The sequence below is a fragment of the Engraulis encrasicolus genome, chromosome 24, assembly GCF_034702125.1.
Source record: "Engraulis encrasicolus isolate BLACKSEA-1 chromosome 24, IST_EnEncr_1.0, whole genome shotgun sequence".
NCBI classification, from domain to species: Eukaryota; Metazoa; Chordata; class Actinopteri; order Clupeiformes; family Engraulidae; genus Engraulis; species Engraulis encrasicolus.
In genome coordinates this window covers 42,869,385-42,890,363 of record NC_085880.1, presented here as the reverse complement: position 1 = coordinate 42,890,363, position 20,979 = coordinate 42,869,385, and the positions used below count along the sequence as shown (strand labels likewise).

General features: G+C 43.1%; 1 protein-coding gene across 1 annotated transcript; it reads right to left on the bottom strand.

Moving 5' to 3' along the window:
- Positions 1-151: 151 nt before the first annotated feature.
- On the bottom strand, positions 152-1,334 carry LOC134441111 (uncharacterized). Its single transcript, XM_063191302.1, has 3 exons — positions 1,182-1,334; positions 538-781; positions 152-396 (listed from the first exon to the last, which is right to left on the bottom strand). The coding sequence occupies exons 1-3, from the start codon at positions 1,332-1,334 to the stop codon at positions 152-154; spliced, it is 642 nt and encodes a 213-aa protein (XP_063047372.1).
- Between the last annotated feature and the right edge of the window lie 19,645 nt (positions 1,335-20,979).

Genomic DNA, 20,979 nt, shown 5'->3' with positions numbered 1-20,979 from the left:
GACTGCGGAGGAGGAGGAGGAGGAGGAGGAGGAGGGTCGTGTGGGTTGGGGGTGGAGGAGAGGGAAGGTTGGGTGCGGTGTGACTCTCTGGGTGGGTTGTTGGGGGTGAGGGTAATGAGGGGAGCCTGGAGGACTCAGACGAGGCTGACTCTCACCTGCACTCCGACTGAACACCTGGGACTGCGGAGGAGGAGGAGGAGGTTCGGTGGGTTGGGGGTGAGGGTGTGGGTGGAGAAGGAGCGTTGGGTGTGGGTGGGGGAGAGGGGAAGATTGGGTGTGGTGTGACTCTCTGGGTGGGTTGTTGGGGGTGAGTTGGTGGGGGTGGGGGTGAGGAGGGGAGCCTGGAGGAGTCCAACGACGCCGACTCGCACCTGCACTCCGACTGAACAGCTGGGACTGCGGAAGAGGAGGAGGAGGGTGGGGGTAGGGGTGGGGTGGGGGTTGACGTGGAGGTGGCTGTGGGACTGCGGAGGAGGGGGAGGGTCGGGTGAGGGTAATGAGGGGAGCCTGGAGGACTCAGACGAGGCTGACTCTCACCTGCACTCCGACTGAACACCTGGGACTGCGGAGGAGGAGGAGGAGGAGGAGGAGGAGGAGGATTCGGTGGGTTGGGGGTGAGGGTGTGGGTGGAGAAGGAGCGTTGGGTGTGGGTGTGGGGGTGGGGGTTGATGAAAGGGAAGGTTGGGTGTGGTGTGACTCTCTGGGTGTGTGGGTGGGATGGCTGTGGGACTGCGGAGGAGGGTTGGGGGTGGAGGTGGGAGTGGTGGTGGAGGAGGAGTGTCTGGTTGGGTGGAGTGAGGGTGGAGGAGAAGGACCTGGAGAACTCAGATGAGGGCGACTGTCACCTGCACTTGGACTGAACAGCTGGGACTGCAGCAGTGGTTGAGTTGTAAAATCAAACCGGGGGGGATGGTCGGAGATGGATTATGATTATTTGGGGTTTAGGGGTTTCTCCCCTGAGAAAAGTTTGAAAATGTAGTTGTTAATGGTGCAATTTTAACACAATATGTGAAGAAGGGATGCCTGTTTTAGAGGGGGGTGATTTTAGACAATTTTTATTGAGGGGGATGATTTTAGACGATTTTCTTTGAGGGGGATGATTTTAGACCATTTTCATTAAGGGGGATTATTTTAGACAATTTTCATTGTAGGAGGGATGGCATCCCCCCTCATCCCCCTACAACTCGAGCCCTGGACTGCGGAAGAGGAGGGTCGGGTGGTGGTGGGCAGGGGGTAGAGGGTGGAGGTAGGGGTGGGGACATGGGAGAGCGGGGGTCGGGTTGGGCGTAGGTGGGATGGGGGTGGCGAGGCAAGGAGAGGCGAGGGGAGCACATTTTTGTTCGCTTCCCTTTTTCGAAGAAATATGTGTGAGTGTGTGTGTGTGTGTGCCAGGGATGGAAATAAGCACCCGTCCACCTGCCAATGACGGGTAAATTTCAGTGGTGAATGGTAATTTTTTCAACCCACCAGTAACTTTTACTGGTAAAAACAGTGAGTGACTGGTAGATTTTGAAATCTACCTGCCACCGTGACTGGTGGGGAAAAAACTTAAGTTCCACCCCTGGTGTGTCTGTGTGTCTGTGTGTGAGTCTGTGTGTGTGTGTGTGTGTGTGTGTGTGTGTCTGTGTGTGTGTGTGTGTGTGTGTGTGTGTGTGTGTGTGTGTGTGTGTGAGATATGCCCCATCTGCTGCTTTGTACATACATATATTTAGTTATTTATTACTTGTAATATTTGAAATACTGCCTGTGTGTGTGTGGGTGTGCGTGTGTGTGCTTGTGCCTGCGTGAGTGTGTGTACGTGCACGCATGTGTGGGTGGATGAGTTGGATGCGTGGATGGGGGATTTGTCCTTGTCACACTCATCAGACATCATTAGAAACCTTCATTTTTTTGTTCATGCGTTTCCTTCATTTATGTTTGCTTTTGGTCACTTGTTTATCTGATGGTTTGACTGTGATTAGGTCTCTGAGGCATGTGTGATGAATATGCTTTTGAGCCTGGGAAGCTTTTAACTCTGAAAGGCCTTTTATATGTTTTCCAACCCTGAAGGCTCAACAATATGGGTCTTCAAAATCACCACTGAGCTACATAAACAAATAAAACCTTTCCCCATTAAAATATACATTCAAATACACACGCCCGCACGCACACACACACACACACACACACACACACACACACACACACACACACACACACACACACACACACACACACACACACACACACACACACACACACACACACACACACACACACACACACACGCACACAGGGAGAGAGAGATTGATTGATAGAGAGAAATACACAAGCAAATAAACAAAGAAAACGAAACAAAATGAAACAAACATGTACACAAACACAGAATTTCAAACCCAGCTAACGTTGGAGTTGGAACAATTGAACATTCAGATGAACCCCCAAAACACACCCCTTCCCATTTCATTGCTAATTTAAACCAAATGCCCATTTGCAGTTCAGCAGAGGTTCAAGGGTGACAGAGCTACCGTTTTTTTGTGGAGGTTGTGTCACGACAGTCACTACTTATTTCACAAGATGTCAGAGCCGGTTTAAGCAATAGGTAGACTTGGCAATTGCCTAAGGCCCCATCAACATCCAGTCACCAGGGCCCAGGGCCGTAACTACCATTGAGGACACAGAGGTCATGTCCTCTGTATTTATTTTTTCAGTAATGTAAAATTGATCTATGATGAAAATTGATATATGATCAACAATGATAAATTCAGTCTGTATACTACAACCCCATTTATCCTCAAGGCAGTGATTAATAATAACAAACTTAAGTGAGTACAACTTGAGTTTGACTGAAGTATTTGAAGCATTCTAAATGTAAAGCCAATTGGAGCCAATTGGAGCCAATTTTGGTCCCCTAGGGGACATTCTTTCTCTGCACTTTATCCCATGTAGGGAATACAGTACAGCACACAGTATTTGACCTCAGTCAGTATATGAAAATGTCAGGGTTACTGCCCTGCCAGGGCCCCATTTTTGTGAAGGGGGTTCCATTGGAGCTGATTGTACATAGGGCCCAAACATTTGTTGCTACGCCCCTGTCTGTATGGTGCTGCAAATAGGCAGTACTGTCATGTTAATACCAGAACAACTCATTCAAAGGGGCTCCCATATGGCTTGAAACCGCTGCTGCAAGACGTTATTAGAACTAGAAATTGGTCTATGTAGACCAACTGCCAACTGTTATCACACGACAGTTGGCTGTGTGACCCTGATGACCCCTGATTGCTGAAGCATCACTCGCCAGAGTCACTTCCATGTCCTACGCAAAGCCACTTGAACTTTTCTGATTGCACGTGTCCTTTCATATTCCCATTTGCATGCGCTGCAAGGTCCTACTGGCACTATCTTCTTTTCCACTGAAGTGTCACATCTGCTATTAAAAAATGTCCCTGCAGCTCATCATCATACAAAAATAGTCACCAAGAGGCAGAATGTGTGAAGAATCAGAATGAGTAATAAAGATGCTAATTTTTGAGTGCTCTTGGTGATTTACGGCGGTTTATCGGCCAACAATGGGGGTATTCAATATTCAAGAGAGCATATGCTTCCGATTTCTCATTCACCTGGAAATGTGTGGGCATAGTTTGCCGAGTTTGCCCTGGCTCGCATTTGCTGAGCGTTGACTGTGTTAGCACTGTCAAAAAACCCATTATAATACTGAACCTGTTGAATGAATAAATGTACACTTTGAAACAAGTACAAAAGTGAATACAAGCGAAGTCTCTGCTACAGAATATAATTATTTCTCCAGAAGCCAGAGGAAGAAAGGGGAAATCATTTCCTTCTCTTTATCTGCAAGAGGATGGAGCAAGAGATGGCTGATGCAGAGGTTGCTTGGAGCAGAGTCCTTCAGGGAAATATTGTGTCAGCCTCTGTGATCGTCCGTAAGCTAAATCGATAAGGCTTGACAGCTTTGTCTACCGTTAGGTGCCCTGAGGAATGAGACCTTGTTAAATCCACTGTGGCATTTCGTAGTTCTAGCATTTCGCAGCTTCCAGAGCTCCACAGCTCCATAGCCGTGTATATAAGCCCTATTTTGAAATCTTACTGTATTTTTGTAGAAAGACTTTTCAGCGGAGGATGGGAATTGTGTTGGGGGGTGTGTTTGCAGTTTTGCAGTTGCAACAAAACACCAATACCTTTTCTATTATGTACAGTATGTCTTTTGTAACGTTTTGGTACAACTAATGTAAATGTGTAAGGATGTAAATCGTACATTTTGAGTCTGAAGATAGGGTGGAATGTCCTGATGACTAAAATCAATATACGTATGTACATGGACCAAAAAAAAAACATGACGCACCACAGTTTCTCAAATTGCTTCTGTATGAATGGGGGGACCTTGATGCACTATCCATGATGCTGTCACTCACAATGCACTCCAGATGTGTAGACCCTCTCCACATGTACGTAGTCAGAGTGACCATGTCACTGAGGGCAGTGACTCCTCAGAGAGACACAAAAGCATGAATGTGTTCAGAGAATGAAAATATTTTTATACAGAGAATGAAGTTCTATGATGAATGATTACTGCTCTGCGTAACTATATAGGGTGTGATGGGTTCACACCCTATATGCCTTGTGCTGTTATTTTTTGCCAATACTTGCAGAATTCTTATTGTAAACATTCTTATTTTTGGACATGTTATTTAAATAAATTGTTCTCCAAAAGCCAGTTTCCTTACTTTTATTATGTGTCATTTGGACAGTTTGCTGTCCATCATTCATCGTGTATTAGTTTTTAAAACAGACATTCATGTAACGACATACCAGCTTAAAACTCTTTACTAAACATTGATACTTATTAAGTTGGAGCAGGTTCTCACACTAAACAAGACACTAAGGTCAAGCACAAGGAGTTCTTTTATTTTAGTCAGAGCAGGGTAGAGCAGACGTTTCAGGCTGTTGCCAGAGCACAGAGAGCACTGATGAGAGAGCACTGATGATGGCAACAGCCTGAAACGTCTGCTCTACCCTGCTCTGACTAAAATAAAAGAACTCCTTGTGCTTGACCTTAGTCTCTTGTTTAGTGTGCGAACCTGCTCCAACTTTGTACTTAACTTTTTTTGGGTCCACGCACCTACTTATTTTTTGAAACATCTAGAGCCAACCAAACAACCTTGCCTCCATTGATAATTCACGTTATCATTAGAGGTGCTCCGATTGCTCGGCAGCCGATCATGATCGGCCGATAATGGCCAAAAATAGCCTGATCGGTGATCGGAAAAACATGCCGATCAAAAAACCGATCCAGAGATATTAAATTCCTCACGCAACCATTTTGCCTTTACACCTGGCGCTGCCTGCAGGTGCTTGCTCTGCACAGCTGCTGCACCAAAATAAGGCATCTTTACTTGTCTTTAACTTTTTGGAATTCCCTCCTTCATTTTCACCATTTATAATCATATCTGCATCAACAATGATCTGATTTTCCGATCCATGCACCGTTTACATGACGCTTGTAATTTAATGACGTGTCAGTCTCGCCATGTTCGCTATTTTGAGTTACAGCCTGTCAGCACGCAACAACTAAACGTTTCCAAAACAATCATCAACTATTGTTTTCAAAGTTGTAGCCTAAATGCACAGCCAGGTCATTAGTTTGTAGTCGCTGCAACACCAAACAGTGCAGAGGGAGAGTGGACGGTGAAACTCAATGAGTCTGTGCAGGGAATTCTACAATCTATGACAGTGTTACAGAGAAAGAGCTTTCCTCGCAGACACGCTGTGTTGTGCGTGTTGCCTGTTCTTTCAAGAGAATTACGTTTTTTTTCTTGTTTTGTGTAGAATCTCAAGTGTTTCAGTCACTATGTAATTTGCGATAGACTACTTCTCGCCAGTTAGCCATGTTACGTTATAACCTGTGTAGTTGCCTCGGTCAGCACGCGACAAGTTCACGTTGTCCGCACAAGCATGCCAACGTTATTGTTTTCAAAGTTGTAATTGACAGTCAGTCGATTAGTTTGATAGTCGCTGAAACGCCAAACGGCGACAGGTGAGGGGGGAGAGAGTCAGAACGGTCGCGGAGCATTGCAGCAGCTGTGGACAGTGAGTGACAGAGAGGGGAGGGGCTCTCCTCACGAGGCTGCTCATTTAAAGCGACAGGGTTTTTTCTCGTATGCAGAAGACGAGAGACTGAGATCCAGGTGTCTGAGCTTCAATTCAATCTTAAATAGTTTAGTAATTATATGCAATAACTTATAAATTGATGTAATGTTTCAGTTTCAATTCAATCTTAAATAGTTTAGTAATTATATGCAATAACTTATAAATTGATTAATAGCCTACTGTAGACTTACTTGTAGGCTATATTACCAACACTAGTCTGAAAGAGCTGCAAGATAATAATAATAATGATAGCCTAATAATAATAATGATAATAATAATAATAGCCTAATAATAGGCCTACATTGTGAAAGCGACATGTGCAAATTAAGATTGATTGATTTATGGGCAGAAATGGTAATCAATGAGGATAATTAATAGGCTATTAAAAAAAATGGGAAATAATTTCTGTGATCGGCAATGATCGGTGATCGGCAGATAAAGATTTTTGGTGATCGGTATCGGTGATCGGGCAAAAAAAATGGTGATCGGAGCACCTCTAGTTATCATTCAATCAATAGTTCAGGGCAAGTATACCACAAATGGATGTGAGGTTAACTGAATATTGACCACATTTACATTCCTCCTCGGTTTATGGCCTGTCAGAAACCAGCAGGTCATGAGGTCTTGACCCGCCGTGTTCCCTTAAGACGAGGCCATGCTACCACCAGTGTTGCCAGATTGGATTGTTTCCGGCCCAATTGGGCTGTTTAGGAAGTCCGTCTGTGGGTAAAAATAAGGCCATTGGACGGATTTTCCTGTAAATTTATGGACATAGAAATCAATAGAATTTGGTTCAAACTGGGGCAGGATTTAGTGACTCCAGGTGATTTCTGAGCATCGTTGGGGCTGGAAATCATCAGTCACATCTGGCAACCCTATCTCCCACGCACATTGCAAGCATGCATACAGCAAAGTTACTCCCAAACCATCTCTGCATCCTGCACATGGTCTTAGACCGCCTGAATTTGCACCACACTGAGCATCTCAGTTTTCAAGACTGCATCATCTTTTTTGTAGTTTTTTTTGGGTTGTGTAAAACTTTATTTTATGGTTTCTTACTGTATTTAATGTATCTATCTAAATATATCAACATGTAATATTATCTGCTTGGTAACCAATAGTAACCAAACCTAATGATACAGCACAATAGAGTTCTTCAGTAACGCGGAAGCATGTAGTAGATTGTAGTCTTTCATGTTAGCATTTAAGGACTTCCTGGTTCGTATCGGCTTCCGGCCTCCATTGGGAATGAATAGGGGCCAGTTTCAAATAAGCTCCGAGTGCAAGCACGCGCTTAGCAAACCCCCGCAAACTGTCGAGGGTGTTGAAAATAGGCTGTAGGTATGACATGGTTGATCGTTTTGTGTCAAACTTCGACATAAATACGATGTTGCGTCCATATGCTAAACCCGGAAACTTTTGGTGACTACAGAAGCGGCGCCTGTATCTAACGTCATGTACGTGCGGAGGGTTGTACCCATGGCAACCAAAGTAAAGCATGTAGTTCGGAAGTTTTAATGATCAGAAAGGGGTTAGCAATATTGAATTATAATCGTCATGATTTAACATGTGAATACACCAACATGATGATACGATCCGTTCCACTAATGAGAAAGGGATGCGGGGACACGCTAATGTTCGTTGTTGGCGTGCAACTTATATTTTTGCCAAACCTGAATCTCTATGGCGTGTTGCAATGTAAAAAAATCGCCATAGAACCGGAAGTCCAAACGCCGCATACAAGTTGACGTCAACGCTGAAGAACTCTATTACATAGTGTTTAATGTTTTTACTTTGTTTCATTGTAAACTAATTATTGCAATGGTTACTTTGTTAAAGTTTTTTCTGTGGCATTTCTTTAGTAGTGCAAACTGAGAATTGTGCTACCCAGGTCAGGTGTGGTATCCATGCAGATAGCAAAGTATCTGTTGTTTCCCCTATAGGAACTTGAATGCTGAAAGTTATCCTCAAACGTCTTTTCTATTTATTTTCCCTTTGCGCTGCCAGGAGGGGAGGTTAGTGGCTTATACCTAGTTTTATCCTAGCCAGGGGCGGAGCTCTAGGGAGGGCGAGCAGGGCACTTGCCCGTGGGCCCAGGGCCCTCCTGTATTGGTGGTGGGGGCCCTATTGTGAGCTTGGCAAGCTGTATAGGGGGCCCTATAAGTGTCTTGCCCTGGGGCCCTGTGTGCAATTGTTCCGCCACTGATCCTAGCTTTTCTCCTTCTCTCTGCCACTCCTAATAATACTCCTCCAGCTCACAGCTTAGAGCAGTGGTTTTCAAAGTGGGGGCCGGGGACCCCAGGGGGGCTGCGGAGAGATGCTAGGGGGGCCGTGGAAGGTTGGTAGAAAAATTATAGCACATCAAAATAAATAATAGATAAATGAATGTGCACCAAAATAAACCACAATCAGCTAAACAATATTCCCATTAGTTAAAAACTGCATAATAATCTATTGTAACAATGAACATTATAGTTAATGGGACACTGACACACACACATAGACTATGGTCGTGAAAGTGGGTGCACAGAAAAAAATAACATAGCACGACCCATGTAAGGGGGGCCTTGGCTGGAATTTAACGGTATATGGGGGGGGGGGCTTGTCACAGTAAAGTTTGGGAACCGCTGGCTTAGAGAGTTCTACTGTATAAGCTTCCCTCCTCTCTCTTCTCCATCCCTGCAGGGGTGCATTCGCTGTTACAAACCCCAACTCTGGTGAAGTTGGGACGTTTGGTAAACAGTGAATAAAATCAAAATGCTATCATTTTCAAAACATTCAATCTATTCATTAGATGGAGAATAGTGAAAAGAGAACATATTAAGTGTTAAAACTGAGAAAAAATATTGTTTTGGGGGACATATGTACTCATTTCTAATTTGATAAATCCAACACGTCTCAAAAGAGTTGGGACGGGGACAATAAATGGCAGCAAATGTCGAGGAAGACTAAAAACAAAACAAAAGACAACACTTAACAGTTAAATACATTAACCGATGAGATGATTTTATATAAAAAACAGTGTTAATTCCTATCTTGGACATGATTTCACCAGCTTAAATGGTGGGTGTATTCCTTGTCATGTTTTGCAATGTTTTCCTTTCTGCTTACAGTGTGACAGGTCTTGACCAAAAGCCCACCATTTTATCACCTGCTGATCCTTATGATGGAGCCAAACTGTTAAAACATAGTAGAGAATGCAATTTGACCTTACTATGTGGCAGTAATCGAAGATCTCCCTTCAAAATATAATGTATGAGTGGCTTTTCATGCTGTTTAAAACCCATTTATACCATTCAGCACTGTATTTAACTCTACAGATGAGAGAGAACATCTTAACCAATGCACTACTGCACTCGCATGCCATCATGGAGGCTGACTTTTGAAGTTAGCACTAACACAAGTTGGATGGTCCATTTTCACTGTAGCACAGGATGTGCAATGCTCTATTATTGTCAAAAAGAATGGACTTCTACAACTTCTGCTGACTTCTGTAAGCAAAGGACAGTTTCCCATGTCTTCTGGGTTTATTTCAAGTGAGCTCAGGTGCTTAGGAGAATGTTACACCCCTGTATCATTTGCACGCATTAAGCATTCTTAATATGGTCAATTTTCAATAGCTCTAGCACTCCAGGAATTAGAGTGAGACTACAGCCAATATATATTTCATGATGTCATGAACATATACAATGATTTTAGTAACAAAAATATGTCTTATATACACTCAATCGTGGTAAATCAAAGGGAATTCAAAAATGTATGTAATAACTATGGTAATTATTCCCTTTGCATCTTTAATTCTGAGTGACTCAGCCTCTCTGTGATGATCTTATACCTGGACACCTATATTGTCCGTCAGTACAATTCATTTTCAAATGTTCTTCTTTGTTGTTTTATCTTATTTGGATGTTTACTAAATTTCACTGATCCCCGTCCCAACTTATTTGAGACGTGTTGGATTTATCAAATTAGAAATGAGTACATATGTCCCCCAAAACAATATTTTTTCTCGGTTTTAACACTTAATATGTTGTCTTTTCACTATTCTCCATCTAATGAAAAGATTGAATGTTTTGAAAATGATAGCATTTTGATTTTATTCACTGTTTACCAAACGTCCCAACTTCACCGGAGTTGGGGTTTGTATTTACATTCTCTCGTATACAGTCCAAGCACGCTCCATGCAAACATTGCGGTTTGAACTCTTTCAGGCAGATACGAAGGCTACATGTCACTTCATTCACATCAAAGGTCAGGTGCAGAATCAGACGGCACCTGTGCCTTCTGTGGTGGCAGAGTAATTAACTGTCAAGGTCATTTCCAGTGTATTACTGTGCGATTTGCATGATTTTATTGCAGATATTAATCAAATATCACATCAAACACTGTGTGTGTTAGTCATGTCCCCCTCGTCAAGCCATTAGAAATTTCACTTCAATATAATGATAAAGTTGATGAGGGTCAGGCAATACCGCATGCTGTGCAGATGGCACGATGACGCATCCAATCCATAGGCTATGTGTGCATATGTGAGCCTATTTATAAATGGTCTTTCATTAATGTAGAGGCAAATGTACTCACTATAGGCAGTGAAAAAGGTGAATAGGCTTGGAGGACACATTGAATTATACCGCTACCGTATGTGCAGTACTGAATGCTTTCCATCGTGTATTGACTTGACATCATGAAGCATAGAGGGCTACCTTAAACACTATAGATTTTCTTTTGCCTTAATACATGTACGACATAATGAAATTAATACATATAGAAGGCTACCTTCCACTCTGTAGAGTAGTAGCCTGCTGTATGCAGGTCCACTGACAGGGGGGACAAAGGGGTATGTTGTCCCGGGCCCAGGGAGATAGGGGGCCCTCAATTGGGTCCCATTTACATTGTATATATTTGGTAGGGGGGCCCTTTCAGATTACGGCTGTATGTGAATAAAACCCAGATAGAAGAGCCTCAATAGGGACCTTCAGCAGACATACGTATTGTAGCCTATAGTAAAAAAAAAATGTATGAAAGAGTCAGACTAGTGTCACCTGCACCTATGGGAACATTCCGTTCATTGGTGAAAAGGCCAACACAAAAGCGTGTGGCGCAATTATATGTTTTACAGCCATTTTCCGGATGTCGGCCATTGACCCTGAAAGCTGTCAACACCATGTTCTCAGAGGCGGCAAAACGGTAGCCAGCTGCCGTCTACGGTTATTTCCAGATACTAAGAAAAGAATATAGAGGAAGGAACTCATGTGGGAGGACTTCAACCTCTCTGAAATGAGACTGGATTCACGTCATTTTGCCATATAGCAGCAACTGTATAATTTTGAAAACAATGAAATACAATATGGGTATTTTATAATGGTATGTGTTTCCTGTGTCTGACATGCCGATTATGGTGGCAGCTTTATGCTACAGTATCTAATGCAAATTGTTTTGGCCAATCAGGGGCCCCCTGCTAGGTGGCGGCCCCTAGGCTGCAGCCATATTTAGCCTGTACATATCATGCCGAAACACCCAGTGATGCTCAGGTACACAACTGACGATGTGTCCCGATGCAAAAGCTGTATCACCCACCCTTCCTACAAGTGGTGCAATATTAGGGATTTAACATCAAGTCATTTCAATGAACCATTCTCTTTCTACACAAACGTAGCAGGTTAAAATGCAGGTAGAGTAGAAATGTCACTAATAAGATGTTATTCGAGGTTGTGTTACTGTATTTGTCAAACCATTCCCACGCGGATCATAGTCAAGCAATTACAGTGTCAGCTGGAGAAAATATTGCCTCTGCCTCGTGGGGAAGCTGCATTACGGAGCAGCCAATCTGATTTGATAAGACTTTGTTTTCATGTTGGATTTTAGAATAATTGGAATTTTTCTAGTCTGAAAGCTTGTTGCTTTGTGCATTGTTACATCGTAGACTCTAGTAATTGTTTGCAAATCACAGTAACATGTCAGTGACTGCGCAGTCCTGAAATTTGCCATTCGATTTACATTCAGGGAACAGGGTTGGTGTTAAAGATGCGCACGCATGCACACGCGCACGCACACGCGCACGCATGCACACACACGCACACACACGCGCACACACACACACACACACACACACACACACACACACACACACACACACACACACACACACACACACACACACACACACACACACACACACACACACACACACACACCTTTAAAAATACATTTTTTGCAGGGCTACAGTAATTGTGTGTGTGTGTGTGGGGGGGGGGGGAGTGATCCAGGCATCTTGCCTGGCTGTGATGTATGTACTGTATATGTGATGTAAAATGCAATACATTGACAGAGATTCTTTGAAATATTGATATTTTTATTACAAAAGCATAAGCATAAGCATTTTATTACATAAGCATGTTAGTAGCCTAGTAGACTATGTAACATCACCAAAAAAATCTAAACAAAAAACAAAACCCTATGCTGTCAAATTGTAATTTGTGCTGCACATTGCAATGCAGAACACAAACTCTTGTCAGTATCTCTTGTGCACCAGAATGAACAAACCTGTCAGCCAGCAACAGGCTGCAGACCATGCAGACTCTGCCTTTGGATAGATACAAATAATTAACATGCAGTATAGTAGAACTGGATTTGGAGCTGCAGAGGGATTTTGGGCTTCTGATGCCTCTGATGTGTGTGTGTGTGTGTGTACGTGTGTGTGTGTGTGTGTGTGTGTGTGTGTGTGTGTGTGTGTGTGTGTGTGTGTGTGTGTGTGTGTGTGTGTGTGTGTGTGTGTGTGTGTGTGTGTGTGTGTGTGTGTGTGTATGTGTGTGTGTGTGTGTGTGTGTGTGTGTGTGTGTTAGAGCGAGAGAGAGAGAGAGAGAGAGAATATGTGTGTGTGTGTGTGTGTGTGTGTGTGTGCGCGCGCGCGTGTGTGTGTGTGTGTGGTGTGCGTGTGTGTGTGTGCGTGTGTGTGTGTGTGTGTGTGTGTGTGTGTGTGTGTGAGAGAGAGTGTGAGTGTGTGAGAGAGAGAGAATATGTGTGTGTGTGTGTGCGTGCGCGAGCATGCGTGCGAGTGCGTGCACGTGTGTGTGTTTTTAGTCAGTTGTGTGCCTGGTGAAGTGAACCTATACACAGTGTTGGCAGTGAGGTGTTGGGTGTGTGTGGCTGGAACCATAGACAGACAGGCAGTTAATTCATTTGCTCAATAATTTTACCATATTGTCCGGAAGCTCAGTTCTTGTGGGCTAAATGAATAATGCTGATTAGTTCATTACATGGAGTTGTTTTGAGTTTGAAGTTTTATCTTAAGCATGAGGTCTGGGACCATAGACCTACTCAGCCTAGGGGTACTCACCTGCCAGATACCCCCTAATTGGCCAAAGGTTTAAAAAACTACTGAATTTTGATGAGATGCAATATTGAAAAATGAATCTGTAATGTCGAGTAAAGTTTGAGTAGCCTATAGTCAAGTACAAGTTAAAAGTAAGTTCAAGTTCAAGTAAGTTAAAAGAGGGAATATGTCGCTAAGCTAGTGAAAGTCAATGGATCCGTGTAGCATTGTTGCTACACGGATCCATTGACTTTCACTAGCTTAGCAACATGCTCCCTCTTTTAACTTGTCTTAAAGCAAGACAACGCTTAACGTGAAAAATAAGACACGTTACCCCCTTTATAAACCCCAGCCAATGATTTTAACTGTATTAAGCCCCAAAATAGTGGCATACCCCTTTAAGAGACATATTATCCTTAGTTCCTAGCTTGTAATGATGTAAATTTGTTGTAAAATTTGCAAACTTCCAGGCGGGCTCACAGCAACCTGTAGCCTAGAGGTCCCGACCCGAGCCATCTTAATCCAGCCCTGCTCCCATCCCGTGTCCCTCCCCCATTGGCTGATGAGCTGGTGGTCTGGTACCAAGGCCAACCCCCTCCCAGAAATCCAGCTCCAGACTTTACTGTGCGGATATTGAATATTGAATATGCAGGACTAGCACTTTCTGTGGTGTTAGGGGTGTTAGAGGTGACACTGGCAATGAGGTATTAGTATTAGGGTTTGGTGAGTGGCTGTATCCTAGATACAGACAGTGGGGTGGTTAGGGTGTGAGTGGCTGTACCCAAAACACTGGCATTGAAGTATTAAGTTTGGGTTGAAGGGGTGTCTGAATGGGTATCCTAGATACGGGCAGTGAGGTATTAGTATTAGGGTTTGGTGAGTGGCTGTATCCTAGATACAGACAGTGGGGTGGTTAGGGTGTGAGTGGCTGTACCCAAAACACTGGCAGTGAGGTATTACGGTTGGGCAAGTGGGTGGCTGAGCCTATATCCTGGATACAGGCAATGAGGTACTAGGGGTGGTTGAGTAGGTGTCTGTGGGGTACTTGGGATGGCTGCGTTAATGGTTGTCCAGGCGACAGCAGAGTTCTAAAGTTCTACAAGGCTGCATGTGTGTGTGTATGAATGAAAATTCTATAACTGGTGTTAGGGTAGGGTGTTGGTCTGTCAGAGGGTTGCAGGTTCGAATCCCACCCTTACCTCTCCCTACCCACCCATTGCAGAAAGGCGTGTGTGTGTGTGTGTGTGTGTGTGTGTGTGTGTGTGTGTGTGTGTGTGTGTGTGTGTGTGTGTGTGTGTGTGTGCATAATCCGTAAGCATACTAACAGCATTGTCTCTATTGTTGTTGTATTGTCTTATCTATCGACCGAGTTTAATATTATGCAAATCAGGAGGCCAATCAAATCAACAACATACAGTACTTGCTTCATTCTATTTGATTCGCCACAACGACGACCTGAAGACGGTTGAGCTGTCAGAATGAAACACTGAATTTCGCCTCTCTTCGCCTCACTCATTTCGCCTGCATATGTCCCTGGTGTAAGGAGTGGTTGAATGGTGTCTGTATCTGTGGTGGGTGGGTGTACTGTATATATACGGGCAGTGAGGCGTTTGCGGTGGCTGTATCCTAGATACAGGCAGTGTTTGCGGTGGCTGTGCAGTGTGGTGTTTAGGGGTGGTTGAGTTGGTGTCTGTGTCCTTTGCATGTGTAGTATTAGCGGTGGGTTCGGCTGTATAGTGTTAGCGGTGGGTGAGTGGGGTGTTAGCGCTGTTAGGGGTGGGTGAGTGGGTGTCTCTGTGTCCTGCATGTGTAGTGTTCGGGGTGGCTGAGTGGGTGTGCAGTGGGGTGTTAGGGGTGTCTGTGTGCTGTGCCTGTGGGGTGTTAGGGCCACACAGCCAGTGGGGTGTAGTGTTAGTGGTGGGTGTGTAGGCTGTGTAGTGTTAGTGGTGGGTGTGTACTGTAGGCTGTGTAGTGTTAGTGGTGGGTGACATGGTGCTGCCTGGTAAAACAGACAGGAGCAGCTGTGGGCCGAATGCTGAATGTGACGCGCAACGAGAGATTAGCCAGCCAACACTCCTCCCTTTCTCTCTCTCTCTCTCTCTCTCTCTCTCTCTCTCTCTCTGTCCCCCCTCTCTCTCTATCGCCCCCTCTCTCTCTCTCTCTCTCTCTCTCTCTTTCGCTCTCTCCCTCTCTCCCTCTCTCTCTCCCTTTCTCCCCCTTTCTCTCCCTCTAACTCTTCTTCTCGGCCTCTCTCTCTTTCCCTCTCCCTCTCTCTCTCTCTCTCTCTCTCTATCCCCCTCTCTCTATCTCCCCTCTCTCTCCTTCTCTCTCTCTCTCTCTCTCTCTCTCTCTCTCTCTTTCTCTCTCTTTTGCCCACAGTAATAGGTGACAGTGGAGTGAAGTCAGGGGGAAAGAAAGGTGCCAATCTATTTGTTTGTTTATTTGATTGTGCTTCTCTCTATCAATCAATCTCTCTCTGTGCGTGCGTGCGTGCGTGCGTGCGCGCGCGTGTGTGTATGTGTGTGAGAGGAAGACGAAGATAGAGGGAGAAATTGAGTCGAGGTGGAATTGCAGGGAGTGTTTCTAGCAATCTTAATCATGACTCCCTGAGCAAGGTAGTGATTATGTGACCAGGGACTTCCGATTATACAAAGCGGATTCCAAAAAAGTTGGGACACTTTGTATTTTGTGAATAAAATCAAAATGCTGGCATTTTAAAAACATCTAATATGTTAATAAGGTAGAGCGTTATATACAGACAACATATCAGTTGCTAAAGTCGAGCAGAATTATTGTCTTGAGGTAATTATGTGATCATTTAAAATTTGACCCATGCAACAAATCTCAAAAAAGTTGGGACAGGGCCAAAACATGTTGTAATAGTTGGATAATTCTAAAAATTACACAAGGAAGAATATTTTAAAAGGAACTATATTGACTGCCAACATGAATGCACAAATAAAATACCATCACATAGAGGCTGTGGCACTCAGCAGCGAAGATTTTGGGGGACTAATTACTTATCTATTACACAGAAGGATTGAATTATCAAAATTGCAGGCATATAAGGCCTATTTCCGTAGTATAGAGTTCTGTGTAATCATTGCAGGAGTTATGAGATCATGACATACTCGTGGTCAATAAGCAAACTATGACACTCCATCAATGACAGCTCTCGAAAAAATGACCATAAACACAACATTTGATTAATGCACATGATGCAGACATTTAACAGTGTTGCATGCGGGAAAGCTCATTCTATGGACCTAGGAGACATGTGAAACTGTCCTCTGATTACAGAATGGGAAATATTTAATCGTTTTTGAAAATTATGGAGTCATGCACCCTCCAGGTTATATAGAAAATGAATTCTTCAGCTTGATTTAGTGGTCAGTCTGAAATACAGAATATATGATGGTAAGGGGGTGCAGAGGTGACTTGGTTGGGGTCTTCTTACTCATGTAGAGCATTACAATGAATGTTGAATGACACATACAGTCTTTAAACAATAAACATAGCTACCAAGGCATTATATTTTGGAGCACCGCCTTTAGATATTGCCCCATAATGGTGGCCAATTTCAATCTCTACTATGTTCCAACAGTGTGGTTCCATCATAAGAGTAAACAGGTCACAAAATTGTTTTCTTGCAGTCAGGATATGCAACATATTCAGCATAATAAAAGGTAAACAAGTTGAAGAACATACCTATCAGTTGAGCTGCTGAAATCATGTCTCGCACATCAAAATATCTAATTTTTGAATAAAATTATGCCATCAGTCAAAGTATTTAACTGTTCAGCATCATCCCTTGAGTTGTGTTTAGTCTTATCCAATATAAAAAGCATTTTATTGGCCCTGTCCCAACTTTTTTGGGATTTGTTGCAAGGGTGAAATTTTAAATGATCACATAATTACCTCAAAACAATACTTCTGCTTGACTTTAACAACTGATTTGTTGTCTGTACATAATGTTCTACCTTGTTAACATATTGAATGTTTTGAAAATGCCAGCGTTTTGATTTTATTCACAAAATACAAAGTGTCCCAACTTTTTTGGAATCCGCTTTGTACACAGGAATGGGTTTTATTTCTTTCTTTATTTTTTAAAGATTTTTCTTAGTCTTTTACAACTTTATTGATGACAGGACAGTGTGAGAGGTAGGCAGGAGGCGAATGGGGAGGGAGACGGGGAGGGGTTGGCAAATGACCCGGGCCGGGAATCGAACCCGGGTCGGTCAGCCGCATGGCAGGCGAGTGCCCCACTGGTTGGCCCCGGCAGGGCCAGGGATGGTTTAAAAAAAAAAAGATGTTTACTTTACAGTCTGATGACTTTCACTGCGTCAGTCGAATTTCTCACATTCTTCCATATTCTCATATTTCTTCGAGTTGAAATGAACTCAACCGTGTCTCAGCTGATATGACAAAGGCATTGCAGCGCTTACAAATTCCCCAAGGACTGAAGGTGTCTACTCTCTCTACTGCACAGTACATCTGAGTGGCGGGGGAATGCAGGTTTATTTGTATAGTGCATTTCATACCATGAGGCCACTCAATACGCTTCAGAAAAATAAAAGCAAACAGTACAGCAGAAGCAGCAAAGGTAAACACGCAGACATTCCTCTATGTCACTCCGACTCTTGCCAAGAAGTCAAGTCAAGTCAAGTGAAGTCAGCTTTTATGGTCAGTTTCTTCATATGCACAGGTCATACAAAAATTGTGGTACAGGTCATACAGAAATTGAAATTACGTTATCTCTCTTATACCATGAAAGGACATAGACATACACGGGACTGACATTTATAACCAATAACAATAAGTGATAGAGCAATAAATAGTAATCAACATTAAAAATTAAGAATACGGTTCCTCACCATATAAGTCTACACTTGCTTGCTGATATGTGGGTGCTAGCTACCTGTGAACTGTGAAACTGTTGCACTTGCCTTAGATGGGCATACACTATACCTCAGGAAATCTGTTGAAAACTTAAGTATCTTGTTGAGACATACCAAAGCTTTGGAAAGAGGTTGACAGCACAGTGTTGATTCAACTATTCAACTAAAATAAATTGTGTTGAATTAACACTGCATTTTTTTTATTGCATATACAGAAATTAAGAGGATTAGAAAGACACCGAAATTAAGAGGATTAGTCAAGTCAAGTCAAGTCAAGTCAAGTGAAAGAGAGGGTGGATGGCTCCCAACATAATCCCAAATGTTGTTGTGCAACATTAGCATATACGTTGCAACACAGCAATAACTTGAATGTTATTAAGCGAGAATGTTATTAAACGATTAAAAAAATGTACTGGACAGGGTCTTGGAAAGGGCTGAACAAAAAAGTGCTGCTTCATTGGGCACTGACAAGTCAAGGGAATTGGCAGCAATTCTGATTTAGTCAGCCAAGTCCATTTGCACGCGTTCGCTGAGTCAAGAGGCGCTGATGGGGCGAAAAGCTTTACAGAGACACAATAATCATTATATAGCTTAATCCATTGATGCTGGATGTTGAGTTGTGCAACATTGGCCCTGTCGCCTGGAGCTGCATGACGCAACATTCAGGCTCATGAGATTTGAGACAATTTTATTTAAAATGTTGGTATGTTAGAGATAAATGAACACATTCTAATGCAAGATGAGGGTCTTAGCGTTTAAATGCAACTCATTGTATGTTTTTATGTGCTTCAGAGGCTGAGATATTTAGGTTTTCATAGGCTGAGGGTACATTTTCTTTAAAAGGGTTTAGGCATTTAGCAGTCTTTTTGCAGGTGCTTTTGGCATCATGGGTTGACGTTCTTTGTGAAAATGGGGTGGATTTTCATTTATCTGGGCACAGAACATGTTCCTGGTTAAAAGTACCTGAAGATGTCCCTGGCAGAGATAGCATAATTTGCCTGGAATCACGCCATAAACCAGTGGACTTCAAAGTGGGGGCCAGGGACCCCTGGGTGGCTGTGAGGGGATGCCAGGGGGGCCACGGCAGGTTGGCAGGAAATATATAGCGAAATAAAATTAATAATTTAATCAATTGAATAGCGTAAGTAGCTAAAATAAATCAAGAATAAGCTAAACATTTCCAGTGGAGTATTTTTCTTCTTTACAGTGTTAGTATAGGGCCAATAGGTATTATGCTTTCTGTAGTACTTGAATGGCTTTAGGATTGCACCAACTTCATCAAGTTGTGAAACCAGGTGCACAGAAAAAATAGAGTGGCATGGCTCATGTCAGGGGGGGCCTTGACTGGAATCTATTGGTATCTGGGGGGCCTTGTCATGGTAAAGTTTGGGAAGCCCTGCCATAAACTATCTATAATCTACTATGACAGTAGAACATAAAGGCCAAGCCACGTTAACCTCTCATGTTCCATGGTCAGATGGTCACAATTAAAGTATTGAGTAGTTGAAGTAAGTTGTACACACGGGTACACTGGAGAACAGCCAGTTCAACAGAGTGCCCATAAATTCTTGATGAGCGAAGATAATTTCATGGGTGACCTTTTAGCTGCCTAGCATACAGTACACTCTTGTTTACATATTCCCGGCCAAGTTACCCGACTGATTGCACGGCATGAACCTCTGGGACAGTCTGTCACCACAAAGTGCAAAAAGGATGTCAGGCACACTCATGTCAGGAGTTTTATTTTTATTTTTTGTATTTTTTGTGTGGACAGTGCTTTTAAAAAGAGGTATTAACCACTTTGCACAGAGCCTTACTGTCACCAAAATTGTCACTTAAATTGTCAATAACCTTACTGTCATGTCTTAATCTGTTACATAAGGCTCTCAGTAATGTCATAGCAAGGGAAGGAAGGAGGCTATCTCTCTTTGCTAATGTCATAGCAATGTTGTTATGATTTTCAGCAAATAGTGAATAGTCCCGCTTGCAACCCCCCCATCTGTACTAAGAGGCTACGGACAGAAGATGGTGATAGAAATTGCATCACAACAAATTTCCCCGACAGAAACTGACAAAATAGTTTGTATGAGTGTGTCTTATTTATACGTCAGTCAATTACATCATCTGCCTTAAAATTAGACTGATATAGGCCACATGATTACTCATGGTCTGACGATGACAGAAAATGAAAAAAAATAGATTTAAACCTTTTAACTTAGGCCAGCTAATGATGTGTGAAAACCAACATTTGTTTAAAATGTCACAACTGTTGCTTCAGAATGTGGTGGCATTCAAAGCATGCACATTCTCGTAGCCTCTTACTGCAGATGGGGGTTGCCGGCGGGGCTGTTCACTATTTGTTGAAAATACTCAACTACATCATAACAACATGGCTATGACATTACAGAGAGCCGTAAGTAACAGATTAAGACATACACGTATACTATTACAATTTTGGTGACAGTAAGGTTTTAATATACAGTATTTCAGAGGCTTTTATGCCTTTATTTGATAGGACAGTCTGAGATGGTGACAGGGAGCAAGTGGGACAGAGAGACGGGGTGGGATCGGGAAATGACTCCGGCCGGACTCGAACTGGGGTCCCAGTGGGCATGCAAGTCCAAA